This window comes from Pseudonaja textilis, chromosome Z, assembly GCF_049901715.1.
Source record: "Pseudonaja textilis isolate UNSWEBS1 chromosome Z, rPseTex1.2, whole genome shotgun sequence".
Taxonomy (NCBI): Eukaryota; Metazoa; Chordata; class Lepidosauria; order Squamata; family Elapidae; genus Pseudonaja; species Pseudonaja textilis.
In genome coordinates this window covers 63,662,518-63,687,060 of record NC_142008.1, presented here as the reverse complement: position 1 = coordinate 63,687,060, position 24,543 = coordinate 63,662,518, and the positions used below count along the sequence as shown (strand labels likewise).

Sequence of the window (24,543 nt, the reverse complement as noted above, 5' to 3'; positions counted from 1 at the left end):
TCACATTTATATTTTCCTCTGGCTTGTTTATAATTGTTCTCATCTAGTCTTCCTCCGAGATTTTATTATTTAATTCTTAATTGAACACACACACATAAGACATAAACATAAAAACATAAAACTTTCTTTTAGAAAGTAACTTGGCCCCAGATTGCCTCTTTTTGTATGGACTTCAATTGAATTCATGCTCTTCTTATATACCATTACCTATCTTGTTTACCATTCTATATCTATTATATAACTCCTCTCCACTTTTCCCTCATCTTAATTCTGTTTTATATATTTAATCTTGCTTTAAAGAAAAATATTTTTATATCTTTTGTCCATTTCTCCATTTACATCTGTCTCATTTCCAATATAAAAAAGAATAGTTTCCCCTGGAATCACTAATCAGAGTATGATGCCTTTTTATCATTCCCCTAAATTAAAATTTAAAATAACACCTAAATCCCAATCAGATTCTGCTTAGTACATTCTACTATTTCAAAAACCAATACTACAATAATACAATAATAAATCCATAACAGTCAACACATTAATCCATTAAACTCTGTATTTAAACTAATATTTTAAACATTCCCTTTAGTATTTTATTAAAATTTAAAATCATTCATTATTAAACATTTTAAAGTTATACCTTAATATTTTAGTCTTTTATTAGATCTTAAAAAGTTCTGATTATCTACTTATAATACAAATACCACTATTATAATACTCATGTGTACTTTGCAGAATCCCCCTTTTTTTTAAGAAAAAAACCCCACACATTACCCATTATCCCTAAAAAAAATTTCTTTTCTCCATCTTGTTTTATACCTTGTAACTTTTTCCCCGCTTTTCCCTTTCCTTCTTAGCCCACCTAAACTTTTACCCCTCCTCTCCAAACCTCTGCCTTCTTGGTTTCCCCTTTCTGTTGCATTCCTCTTTCCTTTTGCTTTCTAGCATTCTGTTGTTTATGCATTTTATTTTTCTCTTTCATAAATATTTTTTTATTTCTTAAGTCCTTCCTTTTCGCTCCTCTCTTTCTCCTTTCTTTCTTAGTCACACCATTTAGTTCATTAAAAATGGCTTCTTTTCGTCTTCTTCCAGCTGTTGTTTAATTTGCTGACACATGACAAGCGCCATATCTAGGAAACAAAGGGCTTCTCCCATAACATCTTTGCCTTCTTTCCTTATTTTTAAATATTGTTTTTAGTTCATCAAGAGATAGAGCCATTTTAAACTGTTTCTTCTTCTTTTTCTGTATCCTCTTCTTATTATTAAGCCAATCAGTTATTTCCAAACTTAAAACAGTTCCCAAAAGTCCCAAAATCCGAAGTCATCAAACAGTCCAGGCAGAGTACAAACTTCTTTTACAATTTCTCTTCCAGGGGTGAAGTCAAATTAGGGAAAGAAAAAACGTCCAGTCTGTGCTTTAAATCTTTTTACAATTAATTTCTATTCCCTTTATCTTCAAGGCATCTTCTCCAGCAAAGTCTTAGAATAATTTTTTTTTCCAAGCCTCTCCTTCCCACTTATAACAAAGGAGTTTAGGTTTTACCTTCTATTAAAAAGCAGGTTTTCCTTGTCCATTTGTTAATTCCATAAGGGAGGGAGAGTAACTTTCCCTTTTCATCACTTTTCTTCGCAGCTGAAAACATCAATCGGGAACATTGTAGCATCCAGAAAAAGCCAATACTTTCCCAGGTGTTGAATATGTCCTTAAGGTCCCAGTTCGACCAAGAAAAAACTTTCGTTTTAAAACTCCTTCTTCTTCCTCCTGCACATTCTTTATCCAGTTGCCGGCTTCTTCATGGCGGCCATTAAGACCGCCGCTCCACCGTCTTGAGAGAAGGGGTTATTGCCGGCTGGGGAGGGGGTTTGCGATACCCCTCAACCCCTGTCCGGATCCCCCTTTCTTCAGCTGCCCCAACAGGGCAGCCTAGCCTCAAATCCGTCAGGATCGGAGGCACCAAGGCGGCTAGCACAGCAGGGATCGCAGAGAAACGCGAATCCCTGCTGTCGCCGAAGCCGACAAACCGTGAAACTGTGACTATGTGGGAATAAAAGAACAAAAGAGTAACAAGAAAATACACAAACGGAGAAAGTGACTTTGCAATTTGGAACGAGGAAATTTTCAATCAAGAGTTGTTGTAAGACAATTAACAAAAAAAAAACTCTGGATCTGATTTAATAGATATTGGTAAGATACAAACCTGTTTAAGTGACGCTGGTAGAAAACTAATTTGATAGCGGTAAATATATTAGAAATTTGTATACAGAATATTGCCTAATACTGATTGAACTTTTTGGATTAATTGAATAATTGTTGGAAAGTGATTCTATAAGCATATGAATTAGATGGTCAAAGAATAATTATAGAGTATTATTTTCATCTTATTGTTCTACTGATAAATTATACCAATCAATTTTTGTTTAAAAATACTATATAAGAAATCTGGGGGGGAATGAGACTTACTTCCTTTGATTAAATATATATCCCTAAGGAAATAAATTCATATATCTAAATATATTAATGAGTTGGGCGCTTTAACTATTTACAGTAATTACGTGATTATATAGGTTTGGTGTTTTCTGGTTAAGCATACTGGTATCTATTTACTTGTATTTATAGTGGATTAACTAAATATATATTGGATTAATATTTAACTCTCTAAATCTTAGAATAGGTGACAAGAAATAGAAATAAGATCTGTCTGGGACCATCTATAATAGAAAACTCTTACTTAACAATATATGCATAAAGATGTATACTGTATTTAAAGGAGAAGACAATATAACTTTACTAGGATAGTTGAGGGTGGATTGGAGAGAGTTTCTACAAATAATTAAAACAGCAACAATAACTACAAATATAAAATCAGGGAAGAAACCTACAATGGTGACATCTTCACCTCTGCGACAGAGATCGATTGACACAATGTTACTGGCAAAAAAGACAAGTTCCGCTCAAAGTTTGCAGGCAGTACAGTCAACACTTGCCATGATGCAGGACATTATGGTAAAAATCCATGAACTGATACCAGGGAATCATGAAGACATGAAGTTAGAAATGAGAACGGAAATAGGAGGAGTGAAGAACGAGATACAAAATTTGGATAGCAAAATCGGAAAGATGCAGGAGACAATGACAAAATGACAAAAATTAAACACAGTAGAGGCAAGAACTGAGGTGGTGGAAAAGAGAATATAGGAATCGGAACAAAATTGGAAAGTTTTATATTGTGAACTTCGGGATTCTGTGGTGCATATAGAATTAGAAAAAGCATCATTTTATTTGAGATTTCAGAATGTTGTTGAAGATAAAAAGGAAGATTTACGTGAAATAATGGTGAATTTGATAGCAACAGCCCTACAGAAAGACAAACAGGAAATCGAGAATGACATCGATGAGGTCTAGAGTACACACCCACTGAACCCAAAGACACAGACTACCTCGAGAAATCCACATCAGATTCGCGAGAAAGACGATACGAAACATGCTATACAGCAAAACCAGAGATGAGCCACTGATATATAAAGATCATGAAGTGGTAACGTTGAAGCAAATACCCAGGAGAGTTAGGGAGCAAAGAAGGGGCTACAGTTTTTGTCATCTCAGTTAATTAAAAATGGTACATCGTTCAGATGGCTCACCCCAGAAGGGCTCCTAGTAGCATGGCAGGATAAAAAATATAAAATTGATACAATAGAGGAAGCGCATCAATTTTGCGAACAATACCTGGGACCTGAGGAAGAACGTGAAAGTGGAGAAGATTTAAATACAAGAAGTGAGGAAGAACAACTCTCCGAAGAGAAAGAACTTGCACCACAGTTAGAATCTCAGAAACTTAGAGAAGATGAGGACAATAGACCAAGTACAAGAGAACCCAGAACAAGGAAAGAAACAAAAAACACTCTACACAGACAATAACACAAACAGAGAAATCATCTTATTTTCAGTTAATGTCAATGGTTTAAACTCAACATTAAAAAAAAACAGTCATTTGAAAAACTTAAAAAACAAAATGCAGACATAACTTGTATACAACAAAGTACACAACATAGATAAACAGGCAGACGTCCTAAAGGATACCAATTTGGAAATAATGTATTGGGCTCTTTCAAATCAAAGAAAAAAGGGTATCGTACTATATATAAAAGACTGGCTGCAACACAAACAAGTATATAAGGATGATGAAGGGGGAATGTTATTTATAGAAATAATATTAAACCAGAAAAAGATTTTGTTGGTTTCAGTATATGCCCCAAATGGAAATCAAAAAGAATTTTATAATAAACTCCATCACAAGATAGTAGAAACTGAATATACAAGTGCATGTATTGTAGGAGATTTGAATGCTGTTTCAGACAAGGACAAAGACTATAAAAGATCCCCCTCCCCCAAAAAAATTATTTTAAAAATTATTTTAATAACATGGTGAAGGAATTAAATTTGAAGGATGTGTAGAGAGAACTATATCCAACTAAAAAGCAATATGCTTTCTTTTCCAATCCCCATCACTCTTGGTCTAGAATAGATCAGATTTGGATGGACTCAGGCTCAATGGAAAACATTGAAAATATAGAAATTTTCCAATCATCTATTTATCTCTTCTCTTTAGCAAAGAATTTCCCCTGTAATCACTTTTAAAGTGTGACACCTTCACCTAAAGTAAAACTTAAAATAATACATAATTTCCATCCTGATTCTGCATAGTACATTCTACATATTACATCTTAAAATAAAAGAATAATAAACTTATAGTATAGTTAAATATATAATTTCCATTCTAATTCTGATTAGTACATTATTTTAGAATAAGAAAATAAAATACTAAGTTTATAATAACATTAAGACAATAACGAATTAAACTATAACTAAACATTAATCATTTTACACATTCTCCTTAATATTTCATTAAATATTGAAATCTATCATTATTAAACATTAATATTTTATTAAATATTCCAATAGACTATTTCAAATGCAAATACTACAATACTATCTTACGTACTCTTGCAGAATCTTTCTTTAATTATACACTATCCATTATCCTTTATCTCTAAAAAAAATTTGCTTTTTGGCATCTTGTCCTAGCCCGTGGCTTTTTTTCCCCTTTTCCCCCCCTTTCTTCTCCAGTCTCGTCTTTTTGCCCCCCACTCTCCTAACCTCCCCCTTTTTAACTTCCCCTCTCTGTTGTAATTCTCTTTTCAATTGCTTTCTAACATTGTACCTTTTATTCACCCTATTTTTCTTTTTCTTGGTTGTTTTATTAAATCTTACATTCTCATTTTTCCTTCCTCTCTTCCCATTTTCTTTCTTAATCAAACTTTTTAGTCCATTAAAGATGGCTTCTTTCTTTTCTTCTTCTTCTTCTCCTTCTTCCTCAAGTATTTGCTGGTACATAGAAACCACCATTTCTAAAAAGTGGAAGACAGCTCCCAAGGAATCCTTGCCATTTTGCTGTCTTTCTTTTAATTTTTCATATTCCATTTTTAGTTCATCCACAGATGGTGCCATTGTAAATTTTTAAAAACAACCCAGATGTTTTCAATCTTAAAGTAATTTCCAAATGTCAAAGTTATCAAACAATCCAAACAAACAAAAATTATTTCCTCTTCTTCTCTTTACAATTTTTCCTCCAGGGGCAAAATCCCAATTGTATTTTAAAAGCCGTATTACAGTTAATTGATAGTCTTATAATCTTCAAGGCGTCTCCTCCAACAAAGTTTTAAAGATTTTTTTTTTTAGTCCTCTCCTTCCCACTTGTAACAAAGAGCTTATTTTTACCTTTAAAAAGCAGGTTTTCTGTGCTCATTTGCTTTCTCCGTAAGGAAGGGGAGTGAACTTTCCTTCAGCACTTTCGCCGCTGTAACAAATTCTTTTGGAAACAAATGTATCAATCCGAAAGTCAGGTTTCCAGGGTGTTTTGAAAGTAACTTAATGTCCCAGTTCAGCCAAGAAAACTTCTCCTTCTGGCTCTTCCTCCTGCACAGTCTTATCCGGTTGAAGATTTCTTTGTGGCTGCCATTACTGACAGCCGCTCCACCGCCTCAGGAAAAAGGAGTCTAGCCAGCTGGGGAAAGGGGGTGCGATATCCCCAGACCCCTGCCTGGATCTCCTCTGTCTTCCGCTGCCCCTTCAGGCTGGTGACAACCCCCAAATCCAGTTGGATCGGGGGTACCTCAGTGGCGAGCGCAGCAGGGACCCACAGAGAAGCGGATTCCTGCCACCGAAGCCTTGCAACCGGAAGTGTCTCAAGAACGGACAAAAGATACAAGCATAATGATTTTGATATAAGATGAAATAAATAAAACATAATTAAGAGAGTGAAAAGATGGGAGAAGTTATATAGAAAATATAAAATGGCTAATAAGATATGAATGGTATATAAGATGAGCATGAATTTGATTTAGGTCTGTTAGAAAAGATGTAACCCGGGGCTAAGCCACTTTTCAAAAGAAGTCTTATGTTTTGTGTTTTTTGATGAGGAGAAAGTTAAACAATACTTGCAGAATGCAAATCTACCTAAGATACCTAAAGAGACTGAAGAAATGTTAGGAAGCAATATAACAATGATGGAGTTAAGCCAAGCACTTAAGAAACAAAATAATGGAAAGGCACCAGGTCCAGATGGGTTTCCTGTAGAATTTTATAAAACCTTTCAAGAATCATTGTGTATTCCACTGTTAGAAGTTATGAATGAAGTTATGCTAAAAAAGATAATACCTAAAACATGGTCAGAGGCTTATATTACACTTATTCCAAAAGAGGAGGCGGACCTACTTCAAATCAAGAATTATAGACCGATTTCCTTATTAAATGCAGATTATAAAATTTTTGCTTCAATATTAGCAGAAAGACTTAAAAAGTATTTGAATAACTTTATCCACCCAGATCAAAATGGATTTCTGCCAAAGCGACAAATTAGAGACAATATGAGAGTAATTCTGGACACCTTGGAATATTATGAGGCGCATCCTGAAAAGCAAATGGCTTTGATATTTTTAGATGCTCAAAAGGCATTTGATAACGTAAATTGGAGATTTATGTTACTTTTAATGGAACAGATGGGCTTTGCTAGAAGATTTATTCAAGCAATAGAAGCAATTTACAATGAACAAACAGCTAAGGTAATGATGGAGGGAGAATTTACAGATTCTATTAATATAAGAAAAGGCACAAGACAAGGTTGTCCTCTTTCTCCCTTGTTATTTGTATTGACTTTGGAAGTGTTGAATAGAAATATCAGAGAAGATAAAACTATAAAAGGAATGAAAATTAAAAAGGAAGAATTTAAACTACAAGCTTTTGCAGATGACCTAGTCTTTATCCTGGAAGACCCTATAGAAACAGCCTTGAAGCTGTTGGAAAAGATAGAGGCATATGGGAGGTGGCGGTCTGAAAATAAACAAAGATAAAACAAAGATTTTGTCAAAGAATATGTTGCTGAGACAAAGAGAAGAACTGGCAGAATTGTTAAAAATTCAAGTTACAAATAAGGTTAAGTATTTGGGGATATATTTGACGCCAAGATGTAGTACATTAAAGGAGAACAATTATATTAAACTTAAACAACAGATAGCCCAAGACTTGAAAAAATGGGAAAACCTACAATTGTCATTAATAGGAAGGATTTCAACAATTAAGATGAACATTCTACCCAGAATTTTATTTTTGTTTCAAACAATACCAATTAGGCTTGGAAAAGAATATTTTGAGGATTTAAATAAAATTGTTTTGAAGTATATATGGCAAGGCAAGAAAGCAAGGATAAAGTTAAAGCTTTTACAGGATGCTAGATCTAGAGGAGGGTTTGGCCTGCCTAATTGGGAGTTGTACTACCAAGCTGCAAATTTGATGTGGGTTAAAGAATGGATAACATTAAGGAAAACTAGATTGTTGACATTAGAAGGTCATGATTTGTTGTTGGGTTGGCATGCTTTTTATGGTATAAGGAACCAAAACACAGGGTATTTTAGAAGACATTATATCACGGAGTCTCTGTGGTTAAATTGGGAGAAGACAAAAAAACAATGTTATTTGAAAATTCCAGTTTGGTTATCGGCGATAGAAGCGTTTTCTTACCCTATAATTTATAAAAAGGAACAAACAGTTAGCTATGGGGAATTACTAGATGAAAAGGGTGAACTTAAATCGATGCAAAAATTAGAGGAACAAGGTATACAGATGAATTGGTTTTCATATTTGCAAATACATTCAAAGTATTATGAGGATTCCAAAGCAGAGGGATTTTATGATAAACAAACTGATTTAGATAAGATTTTGATGGGTACTGATGAAAAGGTGATTAAAAAATTATATGGTTATTTATTGGAAATTAAGTTGGAGGAAGAACAAATTAAAGAAACTATGATTGCTTGGGGAGGAATTTTGGATATGGGATTGATTTAGAGAAATGGCAGAAATTATGGTTGCAAAATTATAAAATGACAATGTCTACAGCCTTTAAAGAAAATTTGTATAAGATGTTTTACAGGTGGCATTTTCCCCCGACGAGGATAGCAAGAATGTTCAAGAACAAATCCGAAAAATGCTGGAAATGTCATCAGAAACCTGGTTCATACTACCATATGTGGTGGACTTGTGAGGACGCTAGAAAATATTGGACTAAAATCCACATGTGGTTGGAAAAAATGACAAAGAAGCATATAGACTTGAAACCGGAGCTTTTTTTACTGGGAATCTTACCAGATGCTTATAGTAAAGAGCTGAAATATTTGATTGTAAATGTATTGACTGCGGCTAGGATTGTATTTGCAAAAAATTGGAAAAATGAGAAAATTCCATTGCAGGAAGAAGTTATAAAGAAAATATTGGAATGTGCTGAGATGAGTAGATTGACTTTTGAAATCAGAGAGCAAGAAGATAAACAATTTTATATAGTTTGGGATAATTTCTATCAATGGTTGAATGATGAAATACAAAAATAGAAATGTTAGACAATAAGGAATAATATTGATTTTATTTTTCTTTTCTCTTTTTTGGTACTGGATATTATATTTATATAATAGTTTTCTGTTTCTTTTTTTTTTTCTCTTATTTAGGATAGAATTGGCATGATTTTATGATTTGTTTTAGAATAAATTACTTAAAATATAGTTATCTCACAAAGGCATGATCGAATAAAAGTCTAGTCAAACTTCTTTTTTTAAGAGTGATATTATGATTTATAAGTTTGTATTGACAATAAGAGTTATTATATAAGGTAATTGTAATTGTGACTATGAGATGAGTGCACAAAACTGATGAACCAACCGACTCACTGTTTGTATATAAATATGGGGGAGCTGATGTTTTTATGTTTTGTCTGTTTGTTTGTATGTTAAAAAACAATAAAAACTTAAAAAAAAAAAGATGAGCATGAATTTGATTTAGGTCTGTTAGAAAAGATGTAACCCGGGGCTAAGCCACTTTTCAAAAGAAGTCTTATGTTTTGTGTTTTGTGTTTTGGTTAGTTATGTTTGATTGTGAATTAATAAAACCTTGGAGGAATAAAACTAAAGGGAGAGAAATTTGGAAAAGACATGTATAAATGACAATTAAGGAGGTTTTATTTTTTTTATGTATTGTTTTATGTTATGTATTTTGTGTGCTTATGACTGATTGAGAATTAATAAAACCTTGATAGAAAGAAATATAATTGAATAAAAGTGAAGAAATATAATTGAATAAAAGTGAAGGGAGAAATAATGAGAAATTTGGAAAAGATATATATGTGTAAATGGAAATGTGATAATGTGGAACTATGTCTTAAAAAATAATGCTTTGTTTGCCTTGTTAAAATTTGTAAGTAATTCTTAGAAAGGAGGTTTTATACTTTATGTTTTATGTTTTGTTTGTCTTCAAAATCTATAAAACTTGTTCTTAAAAAAAAAAGAAAATATAGAAATTTTGCCAAATGTATGGGCTGATCATAACCCTATTCAAATTAAGTGGAAAGAAAAGAGAATGATTGGAAGATGGACATTTAATAATAGTATATTAAAAGATAACGAATATATTGAAATGGTGAGAAAAGGATTGAAAATATTTCTTGAAATAAATAAGAGAGAGCATAAGTCCCTTCAAAATCTTTGGGATACAACAAAAGCTTATGTGAGAAGTTTAACTATTGGCTATAGTATTAAAAAGAATAAAGAAAAAAGGCAACAACAAAATGTGTGGAGAGAGAAACGTAAAGATTTAGAAGTAAGTAGACAAATTGATCCGAATAATCAAAACACTAGTAAAGAAATAGATTTGGGTAAAACATAAGATAAATTTAAGTATGCAGGAAGACCTAGCCAGAAAAGTTAAATTAGTAAAACAAAATTATTTTAAAAATGCAAACAAGCCAGGGAGATGGTTAGCCAATAAAATAAAATAAAAACAAGGAAAAAGAACGACTGTAGCTCTTCAAGACCAAGAAGGGAAAGTATGTACCCGGGCTAAGGAAAAGCAAGATATTGCCAAGGACTTTTTTTACAAATCTATACAATCAAGAAGAAGTACCAGAAGAACTTATTAATCAATATTTGAAGGAAAGAAATTTACTGGAAATTATGAAGAGAAATGTATTTTAAATAATAAAATATCCCCAGAAGAAATTAGAAAGGCAGTTGGAGCCCAAAAACTAAATAAAACCCCGGGCCCGGATGGAATTCCGTCTGAATTCTATAAAGAGTTTCAAGAGCTATTGGATGAGTAAATGACAGACCTATATAATGAAGCCTTGTATAGTGCTAATATACCAAAGTCATGGACCGAAGCATATATCTAACCCTTATTCACAAAGAGCAATAAGACCCACAAAAAATTCAAAATTATAGGCCAATAAAAGTGATAATAATATCACTTTTAAACATAGATTACAAGATTTTGGCCACAGTATTGGTGGAAAGACTAAAGAAAATATTAAGTAGGATTATTCATACTGACCAGAATGGGTTTCTGCCATATAGACAAATGAAGACAAATACAAGAATAATTATGGATGTTTTAGAATTCTATGAAGTACACACAACTAAAATAATGGCACTGATGTTTTTAGATGCTCAGAAGGCATCTGACAATTTGAATTCGAATTTTCTTATTAAACAACTGACAGGCATGAAATTTGGCGAAATTTTTTTAGGATTCATTAAAACAATATATAACACCCAAACTGCAAAAATACTAATAAATGGGGAAAATACAGATAATATAAGAATAAATAAGGGTGTAAGACAAGGATGCCCCTTGGCTCCCTACTTTATATATTAGCAGAAGAGACATTACTGGTACAAATCCAGCAAAATCAAGAGATCAGGGGGTTAAAAGTTAAAGAAGAGATTCCGTTCCCTCCATAGATCTTTTAAATTTAGCTCTCTCAACATTTCCTTACATGCCGCAGAAAGTTCCCTTTTCCCCTTCTTGTTTTTCCCATATTACTATGGTCTTTCTGGTAGTCTGCAATGGAGTTAAAATCGCCAATCAAGCAAATGTTTCTTTTTCAAAGCCTACTATTTTTTGGTGAAGGTGTTTAAAAAATTTCCCTGGTCATCATTTGGGGCATAGATTGCTACAAGTAAAAATGTGATGTGGTTTATCCAAATTTGTATAACCAGAGTTCTTCCTTTGGGATCCGACCAGATTAATTCTGCCTTTACATCTTGTTTTACATAAATTGCAATTCCTTTTTCTTGTGTTTATCGGTGCGGTAAAAAGTTTCCTAATTTTGGACAAATTAGATGTCTTTCATCATTTTTCGAAATATGTGTCTCTTGAAGACATATTATATCTGCGTTATGTTGAATAAGTTTTGAAAATATCCTTTTTCTTTTTGATATTGAATTTAATCCATTTATATTGATGGAGAGCAACTTCTTCCCTCCACCATTTATCTACTTCTGCTTAGATTTTGCCTAGTAATGATTCGGTTCTCTTGTTGTTGTTGTTGTGGATTTGCTCTTCTCTCCCATGTTGTGGATTATCACTTCCTGAAATTGGAGAAAGTCGTTCCTTTTGGGTTCTGTGATAATATCGGACCTCCTGTGGTCTTGTTTTAGGTTCTTCTTTGGTGGGTTGACTATTCTTATCTGCGAGCTGTTGATGAAAAACTTGGGCCTGTTCTATCGATTCTATTTTGATTTTCCTCTCTTTCCATGTAATTAACATCCCTTCCGGGATTAACCATTTAAAATGGATTCCTTCTTTATTTAAATCATTAGCTAAAAATTTATAATCTTGTCTTATCATCCTCACTCTCTTTGGAATTTGTTTTAAAATCCTAATTTCTCTGCCTTTATATGATATTGTTTCTTCCCTAGACATTTTCAAAATTAAATCCCTCAGACATCTCTTAGAGAAGCGGATATGAATTTCTCTTGGACAGTTGTTACGCCTGGCGTAGCTTGTGCTAACCCTATATACCTCATCAAACTCTTTAATTAGATCATCTTTTTCCTTTCCTAGCCATTCAGCCAATATTTCTGCCATCAAATGTTCCAATTCTTCATTTTGGCTTCCGCCACATTCTGGAATCTTAAATACGCCATTGCTTTGTCCATCTCGAGGTGGACCAGAGAGTCTTCCGTTTCTCTAAGTACATTTTTAAATTCCTCATCCATCCTTTCAAAGTTAGTCTCCATGCGTGTTGTTCTACTCTCTATATCTTTTATTTTCACTTCGTTTCTCTCCATGGCCTGCTGTAGAGACCCTATCTTACCCTCCACCTTCGATATATCCGCTTTCATTTCAGCCTTCAGTTTCCCCATCTCATCTTTCAATTCGCTTATATCTGCTCTAGTTTCTTTGTGATTTTTAATCATCATTTCTTGCATTTTAGATATAGCTTCCTGCAAGGCTAATATGGAAGTTTGTATATTAATATTGGGGACATTGGGCTGCTTTTCCCCTATTAAAGACTCCTCGATAGTTTTTTGAGATGTTGGTGGAAGATCCCCTGGAAACGACACCCATTTTGATGAAACAAATAGAACAATATGAAAAGGTGGCAGGGTTAAAAATTAATAAAGAAAACACAAAAGTGATAACAAAAAACTGTACAAATGAACAAAAGGAAGAACTAACAAAGAGATTAGGGATACAGGTGGTAAACAAAGTAAAATATCTGGGGATATGGCTGACAGCTAGGTGCTCATCAATTAAAAAAGATAATTATGATAAATTAACAATCCAAATATTTAAAGACTTAGATAATTGGGCTAAATTACAAATATCTCTATTAGGCCGTATTGCAATAGTAAAAATGAATATTTTGCCAAAATTGTTGTTCTTATTTGAGATGGTGCCAGTCAAGTTGGAAAAAAGCTTTTTTGAACAACTAAATAAACATATATCCAAATCTATATGGCAAGGGAAAACAACCCAGAATAAAATATAAATTATTACAGGATGATAGAAAGAAAGGAAGCTTTGGTCTTCCAGATTTTGAAACATACTACTATGCTGCAATAGCAACCTGGCTCAAAGACTGGGTTAATTTGATAAGTAAAAGGATCTTAACATTAGAGGGCTTTGATCTCCAACTTGGATAGCACGCATTTATGTGGGATGGAAAAAGTAAACAACACTTGTATTTTCGAAGGCATTATATAAGGAGTGTGTTACTAACTATTTGGGAAAAGATAAAAAAAGTACATTACTGTAAGGTCCCACTGTGGTTATCTGCAATGGAGGCAGTTACACATCCAAACGTTTTAGATTTTGATAATATTGTAAGATATAAAGATTTATTACATCAAACCAGAGAGTTAAAGGCTAGGAATCAAATACAAATTCAGGGAAAAGAGATAGCATGATGGCCATATACGCAGATACAAACGCACTACAAAAAAGATAAAGAACAATTTGGTTTTAACATGACCTACCAAGAATTAGATAAAATTTGGCATGGAGAGAAAAGGAAAGGAAGTTGATTAGTAAAATATATAAATATCTATTGGATTATAAATTAAAAGAAGAAACAGTCAAAGAGTGTACGATAATTTGGGCAAAAAATGTGGGCCACAGTATTGAATTAGACAAGTGGGAACATATTTGGGAAATAAATTACAAACTAACTATGTCAGCCTCGTACAAAGAGAATCTCTATAAAATGGTGTATCGTTGGCACTTGCCACCCACGAGACTGGCTAAGATGTTCCCGAACCTCCTCCCAAACTGCTGTAACTGCGTCCAGGGAACATACTTCCATATGCGGTGGACATGTCCATATGCTCAGAAGTTTTGGAAAAATATCAAAAATTGGATTCTAAATATAACTAAACAAGTAAAACTTGAACCCGAAACCTTTTTGCTGGGTATGAAAGACTCAAAAATAGAAAAAAAATCAATATTTAATCTTGCACATTATAGCGGCAGCCAGAATAAGTTATGCTCAAAATTGGAAGCTCTCTATTGTCCCTTCAGAGGAGATGGTCATTAAAAAAAATCACAAGTGTGTAGAGATGGACAGCCTAACCAAATTACTAAAAAACAACAAAGATAGTGAATACTATAAAGTTTGGAACTGTTGGTACGAATGGTTAAAGAAAAAGTAACATTTGACAACTGAATAAGTTATGAAACTATGAAGGACGTCCATTTAATTATAAAGTATTCTATGAAATTAAAACATTAAAAGAACGAGGAAGGTATTGTAACAAAGTAGATCACGTCAATGTTATGGGGTAAAAGAAAAAAAAGAAAAGAAAATGTAACCAATGCTCAATACCTGCTGCATGTAGGTATGTATAAATATTTGTGGTATTCAGCTTTGTTCGGGTATTTTCCCACATCATTACAGTTGTGCTTTTAAAGTTGTAGCAACGTTTCGGCAGAATATATATATATATATATATATATATATATATTTGTTTATATGTTTGTTTGTTTCTTTTTAAATGTTTTAAATATATGAAACTTAAATAAACTTTATTTTAAAGCTGAAAAAAAAAAAAGAAAGGTGTGGATATCCCTATAGAAGAGAACATAATAATAATAATAAAAATACTAGAATGTGCAGAAATGGATACATTAATACTTGAAATTAAAGAGAAGGAAGATACGGAATATTTTGAAACATGTGATTCATTTTATCAATGGTTAACTAACAGAAACAGAAGTTAGAACATTTAAAATTATAAGAGAAGGATTAATTTTACTATGAAGGTTTATTATATGTTTATTATTAATATGATTTAGTATTAACAATTAAGTATTAATATTTTGTTGAGAAAATACTGTTATTACATGATCACTACTAATGAACATAATTACTATTATGATGATAGCCATTGTTCAAATTAACTGTAACCAGACAATAAGTGTTTATATAATCGAAACTGTTGCTTTCTTTACATTTCTGCTTTACTATATAGTAAAAATAAAAAAATATTTTAAAAAGAAGCTGATTTTAACAAACTCAGTTCCAGGAACTGACACCCTGATGGTCAAGTGGTTCTTGCCTGCCTGTTGGTAGGAAAGCAGGAACCACTGTAGTGAACATGCATGAAGTCTTGCCCATGGGATGATGGAAATGTACAAGATCATCTTGCCCAAAAGCTGAGATAAAAGAGACAAAGGTACAGTCTGATATTGTCTTATCTGTCTGGCCAACAACTGCAAGCTCTGCTGGCGATCTGGAGATAAGAAGACCTCACAGGCCACCATGTCTATCACTGCTCCAAAGTGTAGAAGACAGTTGGTTGGCTCCAGATGACTCTTCTTGATGTTTATCAAGAACCCATGCGACTGCAGCATCTGCAATGTAATTCGGAGATCTCTCCTGGCAGTGAGTTCTGAGGACGATTGAATTAAAATATTGTCCAAGTAACATTGAACTCTCACTGGCAGGGATCGCAATGAGGCCACCAGTGCCACCAGTAACTTGGTGAAAGCCCTAGAGGTAGAAGAAAGGCCAAAGAGTAAGGCCCTATATTGATAGTTTGACTGTTGTAACAAAAACGGAGAAATTTACGATGCCCTGTCCAAATTGGTACATGGAGGTAAGCTTCTTTCAAGTCAATGGAAGTGAGGAAGTCACTCTCCCGAATGCTCTCCAATATAGTTTGGAGTGACTGCATTTTGAAATGCTGGTAAATAACGTAACTGTTCAGACGTTTGAGGTCTAAGATAGCTCTCCAGCCCCCTGAGGCCTTGGGGATGACAAACAACCAGGAATAAAATTCCTGCCCTTGCGGATCCACAGGAACCACCTGGATGGCATGAATATCAACTAAGTGTTGAATGGTGGATTCTATGAGGACCCTTCTAGCCTTGTCCCTGGAGATGGGACAGCTTAGAAAAAACCTCAAAGGGAAAGAAAGAAATTCTAGGCAAAGTCCCGACCTCACAGTCTGCAGAACTCAGGCGTCAGATGTTGTGCTCTCCCACCGAGTGGCAAATAGAGACAAACAATCACTGATGGGAGAGTTACTTGGAATTCCAGGCCTAACGACTTCCTCCTTCTCGAAAGGGCCATCTGCCCTGTGAGAGAGGAAACTATCTACCTGACCATTCCTGGTGCTAGTCTGGCCAAGCTGGGAAGGGCCTCTGCGAGTGGACGAATCTGTAACCTGAATCTTGTCCAAAGGACGACGGCCGGAAGTATGGTGCTGGTCTCATTTTCAATCTCTTAGGCATCGAAGGCAGGATCTTTCGTTTGTCCTGGGTCTCAACTAAATAGGGTTCCAAGCCCACCCAAACAGTTTGTCCCCTGCTAAAGGGGCTGAAGCCACCTTCCACTTCCTGCAGGCATCCATCTGCCAGTTGCGGAGCCATAAAAACCTCTGTGCATTGACAGAGGTAGCCATGGCCTTGGAGGTAAACGCAGCCGAATCAAGAGTAGCATCAGCTGTAAATTCCGTGGCGGCTATAATTTGCACAGATCTTGATGTGTCTTGATGTCAGACGCTGGTACTCACTCCTGTAATTGTTTTAACCAGTGAAGCCCGCGTGAAAAAGAATGGCTCTGTAGAGGCACGGACCCCCCAGGCCGAAGCCTGGTGGGACCTTTGCAGGTTATTTTCCAAGCGTTTGTCCTCCCATTTTAATGCATCCTCTGGTTCTGTGGGGGTCCCTGAGGAAGATGTGGAACTAAACACTGGTGGATCCACTGAGGGAAGTTGCAAAGCCTTGGCCAAATCTGGACCCACATTGTAGAACTTTTTCTCTGAGGAGAATGGGTTAAGGCCCATGCCTGGAGAAGCACATTGGTTTAGTACTACATCCAGGAACATTTTAGGTGATGGTAATATCTCTGCCTGGAGAGTGGGCTGGGAGAAAAACTAGTCCCTCTGGGGCTGTCCTTGAGGGTTTGGCTCTACTGAGGACTCATCTGAGGCCAACTGAGCTGTATTCTTGGCCTTGTGTAACAAGGATTTGAATAAGGAATGATCAAACCTGAGAATACAGGTGTATCAATTGAGACCTCTTCATCATCTGAGAATCTAGGGGCCCTCAATTCCCCTTCCTCCACCTCTGGGTCAGGGAAGTGGCTGTGTTCTGACTTTCCCTTGATTCAGCCTCCTGATATCCCCCCAATTCACTATGAGTTAGGGTAAGGGTCTCTCTGGCCATGTTGGAATGTACAGGTCTAGCACTGGTGGAAGGAGCTCCAGGTGGAATCTGTCAGAGTTGATCCCTCCACAGTCCAGGGGCAATCCCAGAAGGACCTGGCAGCTGGTGGATCCCATCTGCAATACCTTGTCTGATGGCTGAAGACACCAACTCTCTCATAGAGTCTGACATATCAGACCCTGAAGGGCCCCCTGGGCAAAGTCCTGCAGCAGAGGGGGTAAACATGGATCTCAATCCTAGGTAAAGTACACTTAGCTGGCTAAAGGGTGGAATAAACTGAGGAATGGCAGGAGTAGGCCAAACCACAGGCCTGTTGCTGGGACCTTTTCTGCTTAGATCTTGAGGAAATGCAGGATTGAGTTCAACTGCTCACTCTGATGACCAAGACTGTGGGATCTGAACATTAACTGTTTCCAAATCTGCCCTAGCAACAGTTGGATGGGGTGATAGTTGGCCCTGCCCCTCCCTTTGCTCCAGGCCTTTAGCAAACTGTTATTCTAGGGCCTTATGTCTTCTCTTCTCCACGTGTTCCTCAGCCTTGGAATTTTTCTTTGTGGCCAAAGCTTTGGCTTTAATTCTAGCTGCAGCCCCTTGTGATGAGGAATGCTTTTTGGTCTGCCTTGAAGAGGCTTGTGCCATAGCAGGAGATAATCCCCATCTTCAAAAAGGTCATCCCCATCTTCAAAAATCTTCAGAAAGGGAGACCCCAGCCTAGTTGAAAATTACAAACCAATCTCCTTATGCTGAGTCACCTGTAAAATCATGGAATCAATTATTAACCAATCCATTATCCTCCACTTAGAAACAAACAACCTACTCTCCAATAAACAATTTGGTTTCAGAAAAAAGCTATCCTGTTATCTACAACTCTTACACTGCAAAAACATATGGACCACACAACTCGATCAGGGCAAAACAATAGACGCAATCTACATAGACTTTTGTAAAGCCTCTGATTCAGTGGTACACAACAAACTACTCCTAAAACTAAAATCTAATGGTATCTCTGGACACCTACATAACTGGATAGAAGCATTCCTGTCAGACAACAAATGGTCAAAATTGGGAGTGTCCCATCAAAATCTGTACCTGTCAATAGTGGTGTCCCCCGAGGCAGTGTTCTAGGACCAACTCTCTTGATACTTCACATAAATGACTTCTGTGATCATATTAAGAGCAACTGTGTTCTTTTCGCTGATGATGTAAAGCTGTTCAATACCACAGACAATACTGCTACCCTTCAAAAAGATCTTGACTATGTATCAGAATGGTCAAACAAATGGCAACTTCAAATCTCAACAAATAAATGCTCTGTCTTACATATTGGCAAAAAACAAACAAACCAGAAAATAAAATACAAGCTGAATAGTCAAGACCTTTTTGATGATCCAAGCTCTGTAAAGGACCTTGGAATACTCATCTCTAATGATCTAAGTGCTAGAGCCCACTGTAACTACACAGCCAAAAAGGCATTAAGAGTTGTTAACCTAATCCTACATAGCTTTTTCTCTGGTAATATTACACTACTAACTAGAGCATATAAAACATTTGCTAGATCAATACTTGAATACAGCTCATCAGTCTGGAACCCACATTATGTATCTGATATTAGCAGTTGAGAAAGTCCAGAAATATTTCACAAGAAGAGTTCTTCACTCCTCTACTCGTTGTACAATACCTTATGCCACCAGACTTGAAATTCTAGACCTAGAAAACTTTGAATTACGCTGTCTTCGGTCTGATCTAAGTATGGTATATAAAATCATACATTGCAATGACTTACCTGTCAATAAATACTTCAGCTTCAACCATAACAACACACGAGCACACAATAGATACAAACTCAAGGTTAACCACACCAAACTTGATTGCAGGAAATACAACTTCAGCAACAGAGTGGTCAATGTCTGGAATACTCTATCTGACTCTGGGGTTTCTTCCCCAAACCCCAAAAACTTAAACCTTAGACTGTCTACTATTGACCTCACTCTTTTCCTAAGAGGTCTGTAGGGGGCGTGCATAAGCGCACCAACGTGCCCACCGTCCCTGTCCTATTGTTTCTTTTATTTTTCTTATATGTACCCATTTCATGTATTTATAACTATGTATATACTTATACCTATTATCTTGTAAGCGATTGACAAATAAATAAATAAATAAATGCAATTAAACAAATGAAACAAAATGATTATAATCAGGTGTGAGTATTGGAGGTCTTGCCTTATTTAAATAACAGAATTCTGAATATTCACTATCAAAAGTAGTGATGCCTACTCTGCCTACTTCCCCTTCCATTCCTTGGATTGGGAGTTACTGTTTACGCAGTCACTGATCCCAGGCCACACAGACTAGAAAGCCTTGAGGCCTTTCCAGCAGGGGATAGATCTCCCACCTCGCAGTACAGTTCAGTTATGCAGTGGGAGCCTCATGCAGCTAAAAGAGGGGAATTAGCTGATTAGGGAATGCTGCTCCGCTTGCTTCTGCAACAACTTACAATTGAAGATTGAAGTTAATCCGCAGGGGCCCTCAGCACTAGGAAATGATCTCTGGCCCTGGAAACACCCTGTGTGGGGAGGAAGGTCCCTTCCAGCCCGTGTGGCATCTTCACGGTGGCTCCGGGTCCCCGGGAGCCACTGTAATCTTCGTGCCAATCAGCCGATTGTGCTTCTTTTGCTTTAATTTTTGCCGAATTTTTAAGCTTTCTCTCTGGAAAGCCTATTCAGAACACAACTGTCTTCCTGAGCAGACTGAGGATAAAGCTGAGTTATCCATAGCAATGGTGGTAAGGTCAATGATTGGCAGGCTCAGTCATGTGATGAGGAGACATGAGGAACACCCATAGTAGACTCTCTCAGCAGTCTAACGGAGATGCAACCTGGAATTAAGGAGAAACTTCCTAACAATGGTAGTGATAGATGTAATGATGCCAAATAATAACAACATCAGAAAGAAGTATGAGAAACTGGAAAAGTGTCAGGGCCTGAATAGCCTTCTGGCTTATCCACATAGTCTTTTGCAAACTGTAGATGAGTAGTGATGTTCTTTTTCAAGAGTAGTGACCTTCTCCTTGCAATCCTGCCATACATATTATTGTTCAGGATTCTCTTAAGTGTGCTCATGGACTTTGAAATTCATGAATTCAAGAGACGCCTTTAGCTTCTTTAGACATTATCTTAGGCTTCTTTGAGGCTCCCCAGAATATAACAAGTCTTTCTCTTGGTGTGGTATTTTTGAGTAAATAAGGTATTGAATTGCCTCAATTTATACAAAATCTGCCTAATGGTGGACTGGTGGAGTCCAAATTATTTGGAAATAGCTTTATAAGATTTCCAGCCTGTGTGTAAAATAACTTCTTTTCAGTCATCCTCAGAAATCTTTCTTCAACCTATGACACATTTCCATATAGCTGTATTGAGAAGATACTTTTGATAGTGAATATTCAGAATTCTGTTATTTAAATAAGGCAAGACCTCCAATACTCACACCTGATTATAATCATCATTTTGTTTCATTTGTTTAATTGAGTTCTCTGTATCTAGGTTTAGAATTTATAGAAAGAACAGATCACATTTTATATTATATTTATGCAAAAATGTTGAAAATTCAAAAGGGTTCACAAATTTTTACCACTGTATCTCCTTATCGAGCCTTTGTGGCGCAGTGGTGAGAGTGTAGTACTGCAAGCTACTTCTGCAGCCAGCTGCCTACAATTTGGCAGTTCAAATCCCACCAGGCTCAAAGTTGACTAAGCCTTCCATCCTTCCAAGGTGGGTAAAATGAGGACCCAGATTGTTGGGGGCAATTATGCTGACTCTGTAAACCGCTTTGAGAGGACTGTAAAGCATTATAAAGCTGTATATAAGTTCAAGTGCTATTATTATTACTATTATCAACCTGCCATTTGAACAGAATATTTGAACTGAATATATCAATCGATCATTTTTTTTCTATGATCACAAGCCAGAATTAAAAATTAGAACATTAAAATAAAATGAAACAGAGTAGAACAAGATACAGTACCACATTGCAGTTATGGTGAGATCATTGATGGTTGGCCAAATTCTGCTAATTTTACAGATAATATACCAGAATGTAGCTATGTTCAAGGCCTGTTTCATACGTAATGGACAGAAACAACTGTTCATAAAAGAGATAAGGATTTCCTAGATATTTTATCAGGGTAGTTATAAAATGAGTCCATGAATCCTTATAGAGAGTACAATACGTTAGCTGGGGTTTCAGTGGCAACTTATCCATAGAGGCCCAATCTCAGCTCATGTCTGGGATTTTGGGGACTATTTGGTTGGTCCTCTAGAACTACAGGAAGGGCATTATAAAGGTTAAAGATAGTACCCTCTTTAATTCAGAAACAGTTATCTCATTGATTTATGAAAGGGGATATAACTACTCAAGAGAACAATCTTAGGTAGAGCAGACAGGTTCTGTCAGACTTCCAATCTTTGTTTAAATGTGCAGAGTGCACATTCATAGATCATCAGTAGAAACTCTTCCTTGGAAAGGTCTAGATGTTTCTGAAATAATCCTAATCCATGTTGATTTGTAATTATCTTCTATAAAGCAAGAACTTACAATTGTGGGAAACAACAGTAATTTCAGCCAGTGTGCTATGATGCAAGTCAATGCATCTGTTTGACCTTAGAAATCCCTCCCTCCCTCCTTAGTACTACATTTGGAATGCAGATAGAAATTTGGATGAACCCTTTCGAAAAGGATAAAAGAGGAATAATTCTGGGCACCAGAAACCTCAGCTGAAAATATTTTCAGTAGTGCTGATACTCTGGTGAAATGGAAGTTATTGGATTGTGACCACTGGCTTTTGGTTTTTTAGCATTTTGTATGTCATAGTTTTGAAGTGCATTGAGTTTAGTGGAATTGTGAAAAATCATGCCTAAAGATTTAAATATTTTTACTTGTTTAATATTCTGGCCATTTACTCTCCAGGCATGCTGCTTAGATCTCTTCGCAAAAATCAAATTTTTAGTTTTGCTATGGCTGATTTCTATAGTAATAGTAATAATAAAATTCTATAGTATAATGAAAATTAGTAATAGTAATAATGAAAATTCTATAGTAATTTTCATCACTGTTAAATGAATAAATGAAAATCTATCCTGTCCTATGCAGCAGAAGATGGGACAAGCTTCTTCCACCACCACTAGTCTGTTGCCTCAAGAAAGTATAATTCGACCTACAACTAGCTGCTGTTTTACAGTATTTTTCTCCAAACTTCAGTGGATGGAGGAAACAGATTCATTCAGTAATAAAGGCATCATGAACACAATCAGGACTACCCACTTTGGGACTGCAGCTGCATGAAATGTATTTTGATATTAAACATCTAGAAACTGTTCTGTTTTTAGAATATGTGTCATTATATACAAATCTAAAGGTACACATAATCCTATACACAAATGAGTTTATATAGACAAATTAAATACTTATATACCCAGCTATATCTAAATAATTAACTTGTTTTTGAAATCTGTAATTCAGTGCTTCTGAAACTTTCTTTCATTATCCAAAACAAAACGGCTTATCAGAAAGTTTTTTTTGCCCAACTTATGTAAAGCACTTTGAGTAAATTGAAATGTCCCTGTTGTGATTGAGTAATGGGTTTCTGTGTAAGTATCCAAAGCAAAATAACTTTTACCCAATTTGGGATAATTTACCCAAATTTGAGAAGCACTGTTGTAATTGTTATATCTAAATTCAGCAATCAAATTTACATACAGAAACTGAATCCAGATCAGGCAAAACTGTCACACCAAGTGCAAAATCTTCACTTTTTTCAGACTTAGGCAGGATATCTGAAAGATTTAAGGAATTAGCAAATTTAGTTAATTATCCCAATAAAAATAATCTAAATAAGTTGTATACATTTACAAGATGTGGAACTTCAATTTAAGGTTAAATCCCATATATTCATGACACATATACAATATCCTAATTGCCTAAAACAACGGTCCCAACCTTTCTGGCTTGATGGTCCAGCAGGGATGGCAGGTAGAGGGGATACTTCCTTGTGAGTGGTAAGTGGGCAGGTGCAAGCACCTGCAGTTCCATTTGGATTGGGACCCCTGGCCTAAAAAACCTGTGAAGTAGCAAACCTACTCCCATCTTTTCCATTTCAGCTCTCTTTATCTGAAAAGTAGGCACATGTGAAGAATATGACTAAGACTACAAAACACATCCATTTAGACTACCTTCACTATTTAAAATATTAAGAAAAATGAAAATTACCTTTAATTTTCCTGACTTCTTTAATGATTTTCTGGAGTTTGTTCATTTCTGCATCATATTCTGCATAATTAATATTCCTAGCTTCAACTTTAGGAGCTTGAAATAAAGAAGGATCAGTACCAAGGTAAGAACATTGTAGATAGCCACTATCACTCAGTGTAACAATCACACCTTTCAAATTTCTGCAAAAGAAAAAAATAAATTATTATATTGTAACAATATAAAGACAACTCTTATACTATTCAGTTAAGAAATACTTATTTTCTTAAAACAGTATAAACATACGAAGAAGGCATATTGAAATAAAATTAAAATGTTTCCCCACAATTATTATCCAGTTATTTGGATGCTTTAGGAAAGAAATCTGTATCATGTTTGAATATTTTTCTGCTTTTGGCAACTTATTTTGATATATTAATAAATACTCCTTTCTCAAACTAAAAATATGTTGTTGTAATAACTACAAAATATAAAATTTAATAATGTTACAACTCTTAATAAGAATAACTGGAGACCTCCATCTTTGGTTTGCATCTACTGTATAATTAATTCTAAATATTTTTCTAGAGGGCTAATAGCTATCATAGTTTTCTCCAAGAAAATTCACTTGCAAAAAGGAGTCAAACTCATTTCACTTGATCTACTACTTATGATTTTAAATAATTAACATTCACATTTTTAATTTCCTATTTCCAGTTTGAAGTATTGAATTAAAAATATTTTGGCATCAAATA

The 24,543-nt window shown here is 35.3% G+C and overlaps 1 protein-coding gene across 6 annotated transcripts in view; it reads right to left on the bottom strand.

Moving 5' to 3' along the window:
• The window catches only part of BBS9 (Bardet-Biedl syndrome 9), a 365,750-nt gene that overhangs the window by 273,133 nt on the left and 68,074 nt on the right, over window positions 1–24,543 (bottom strand). For all 6 annotated transcript variants that reach the window (XM_087917940.1, XM_087917939.1, XM_087917936.1 and 3 more), the window contains 2 exons: window positions 23,810–23,991; window positions 23,300–23,376 (listed from right to left, as the gene is read on the bottom strand). In XM_087917940.1, coding sequence (XP_087774066.1) covers window positions 23,300–23,376; window positions 23,810–23,991 — 259 coding nt within the window. The remainder of the gene's footprint in view (window positions 1–23,299; window positions 23,377–23,809; window positions 23,992–24,543) is intronic.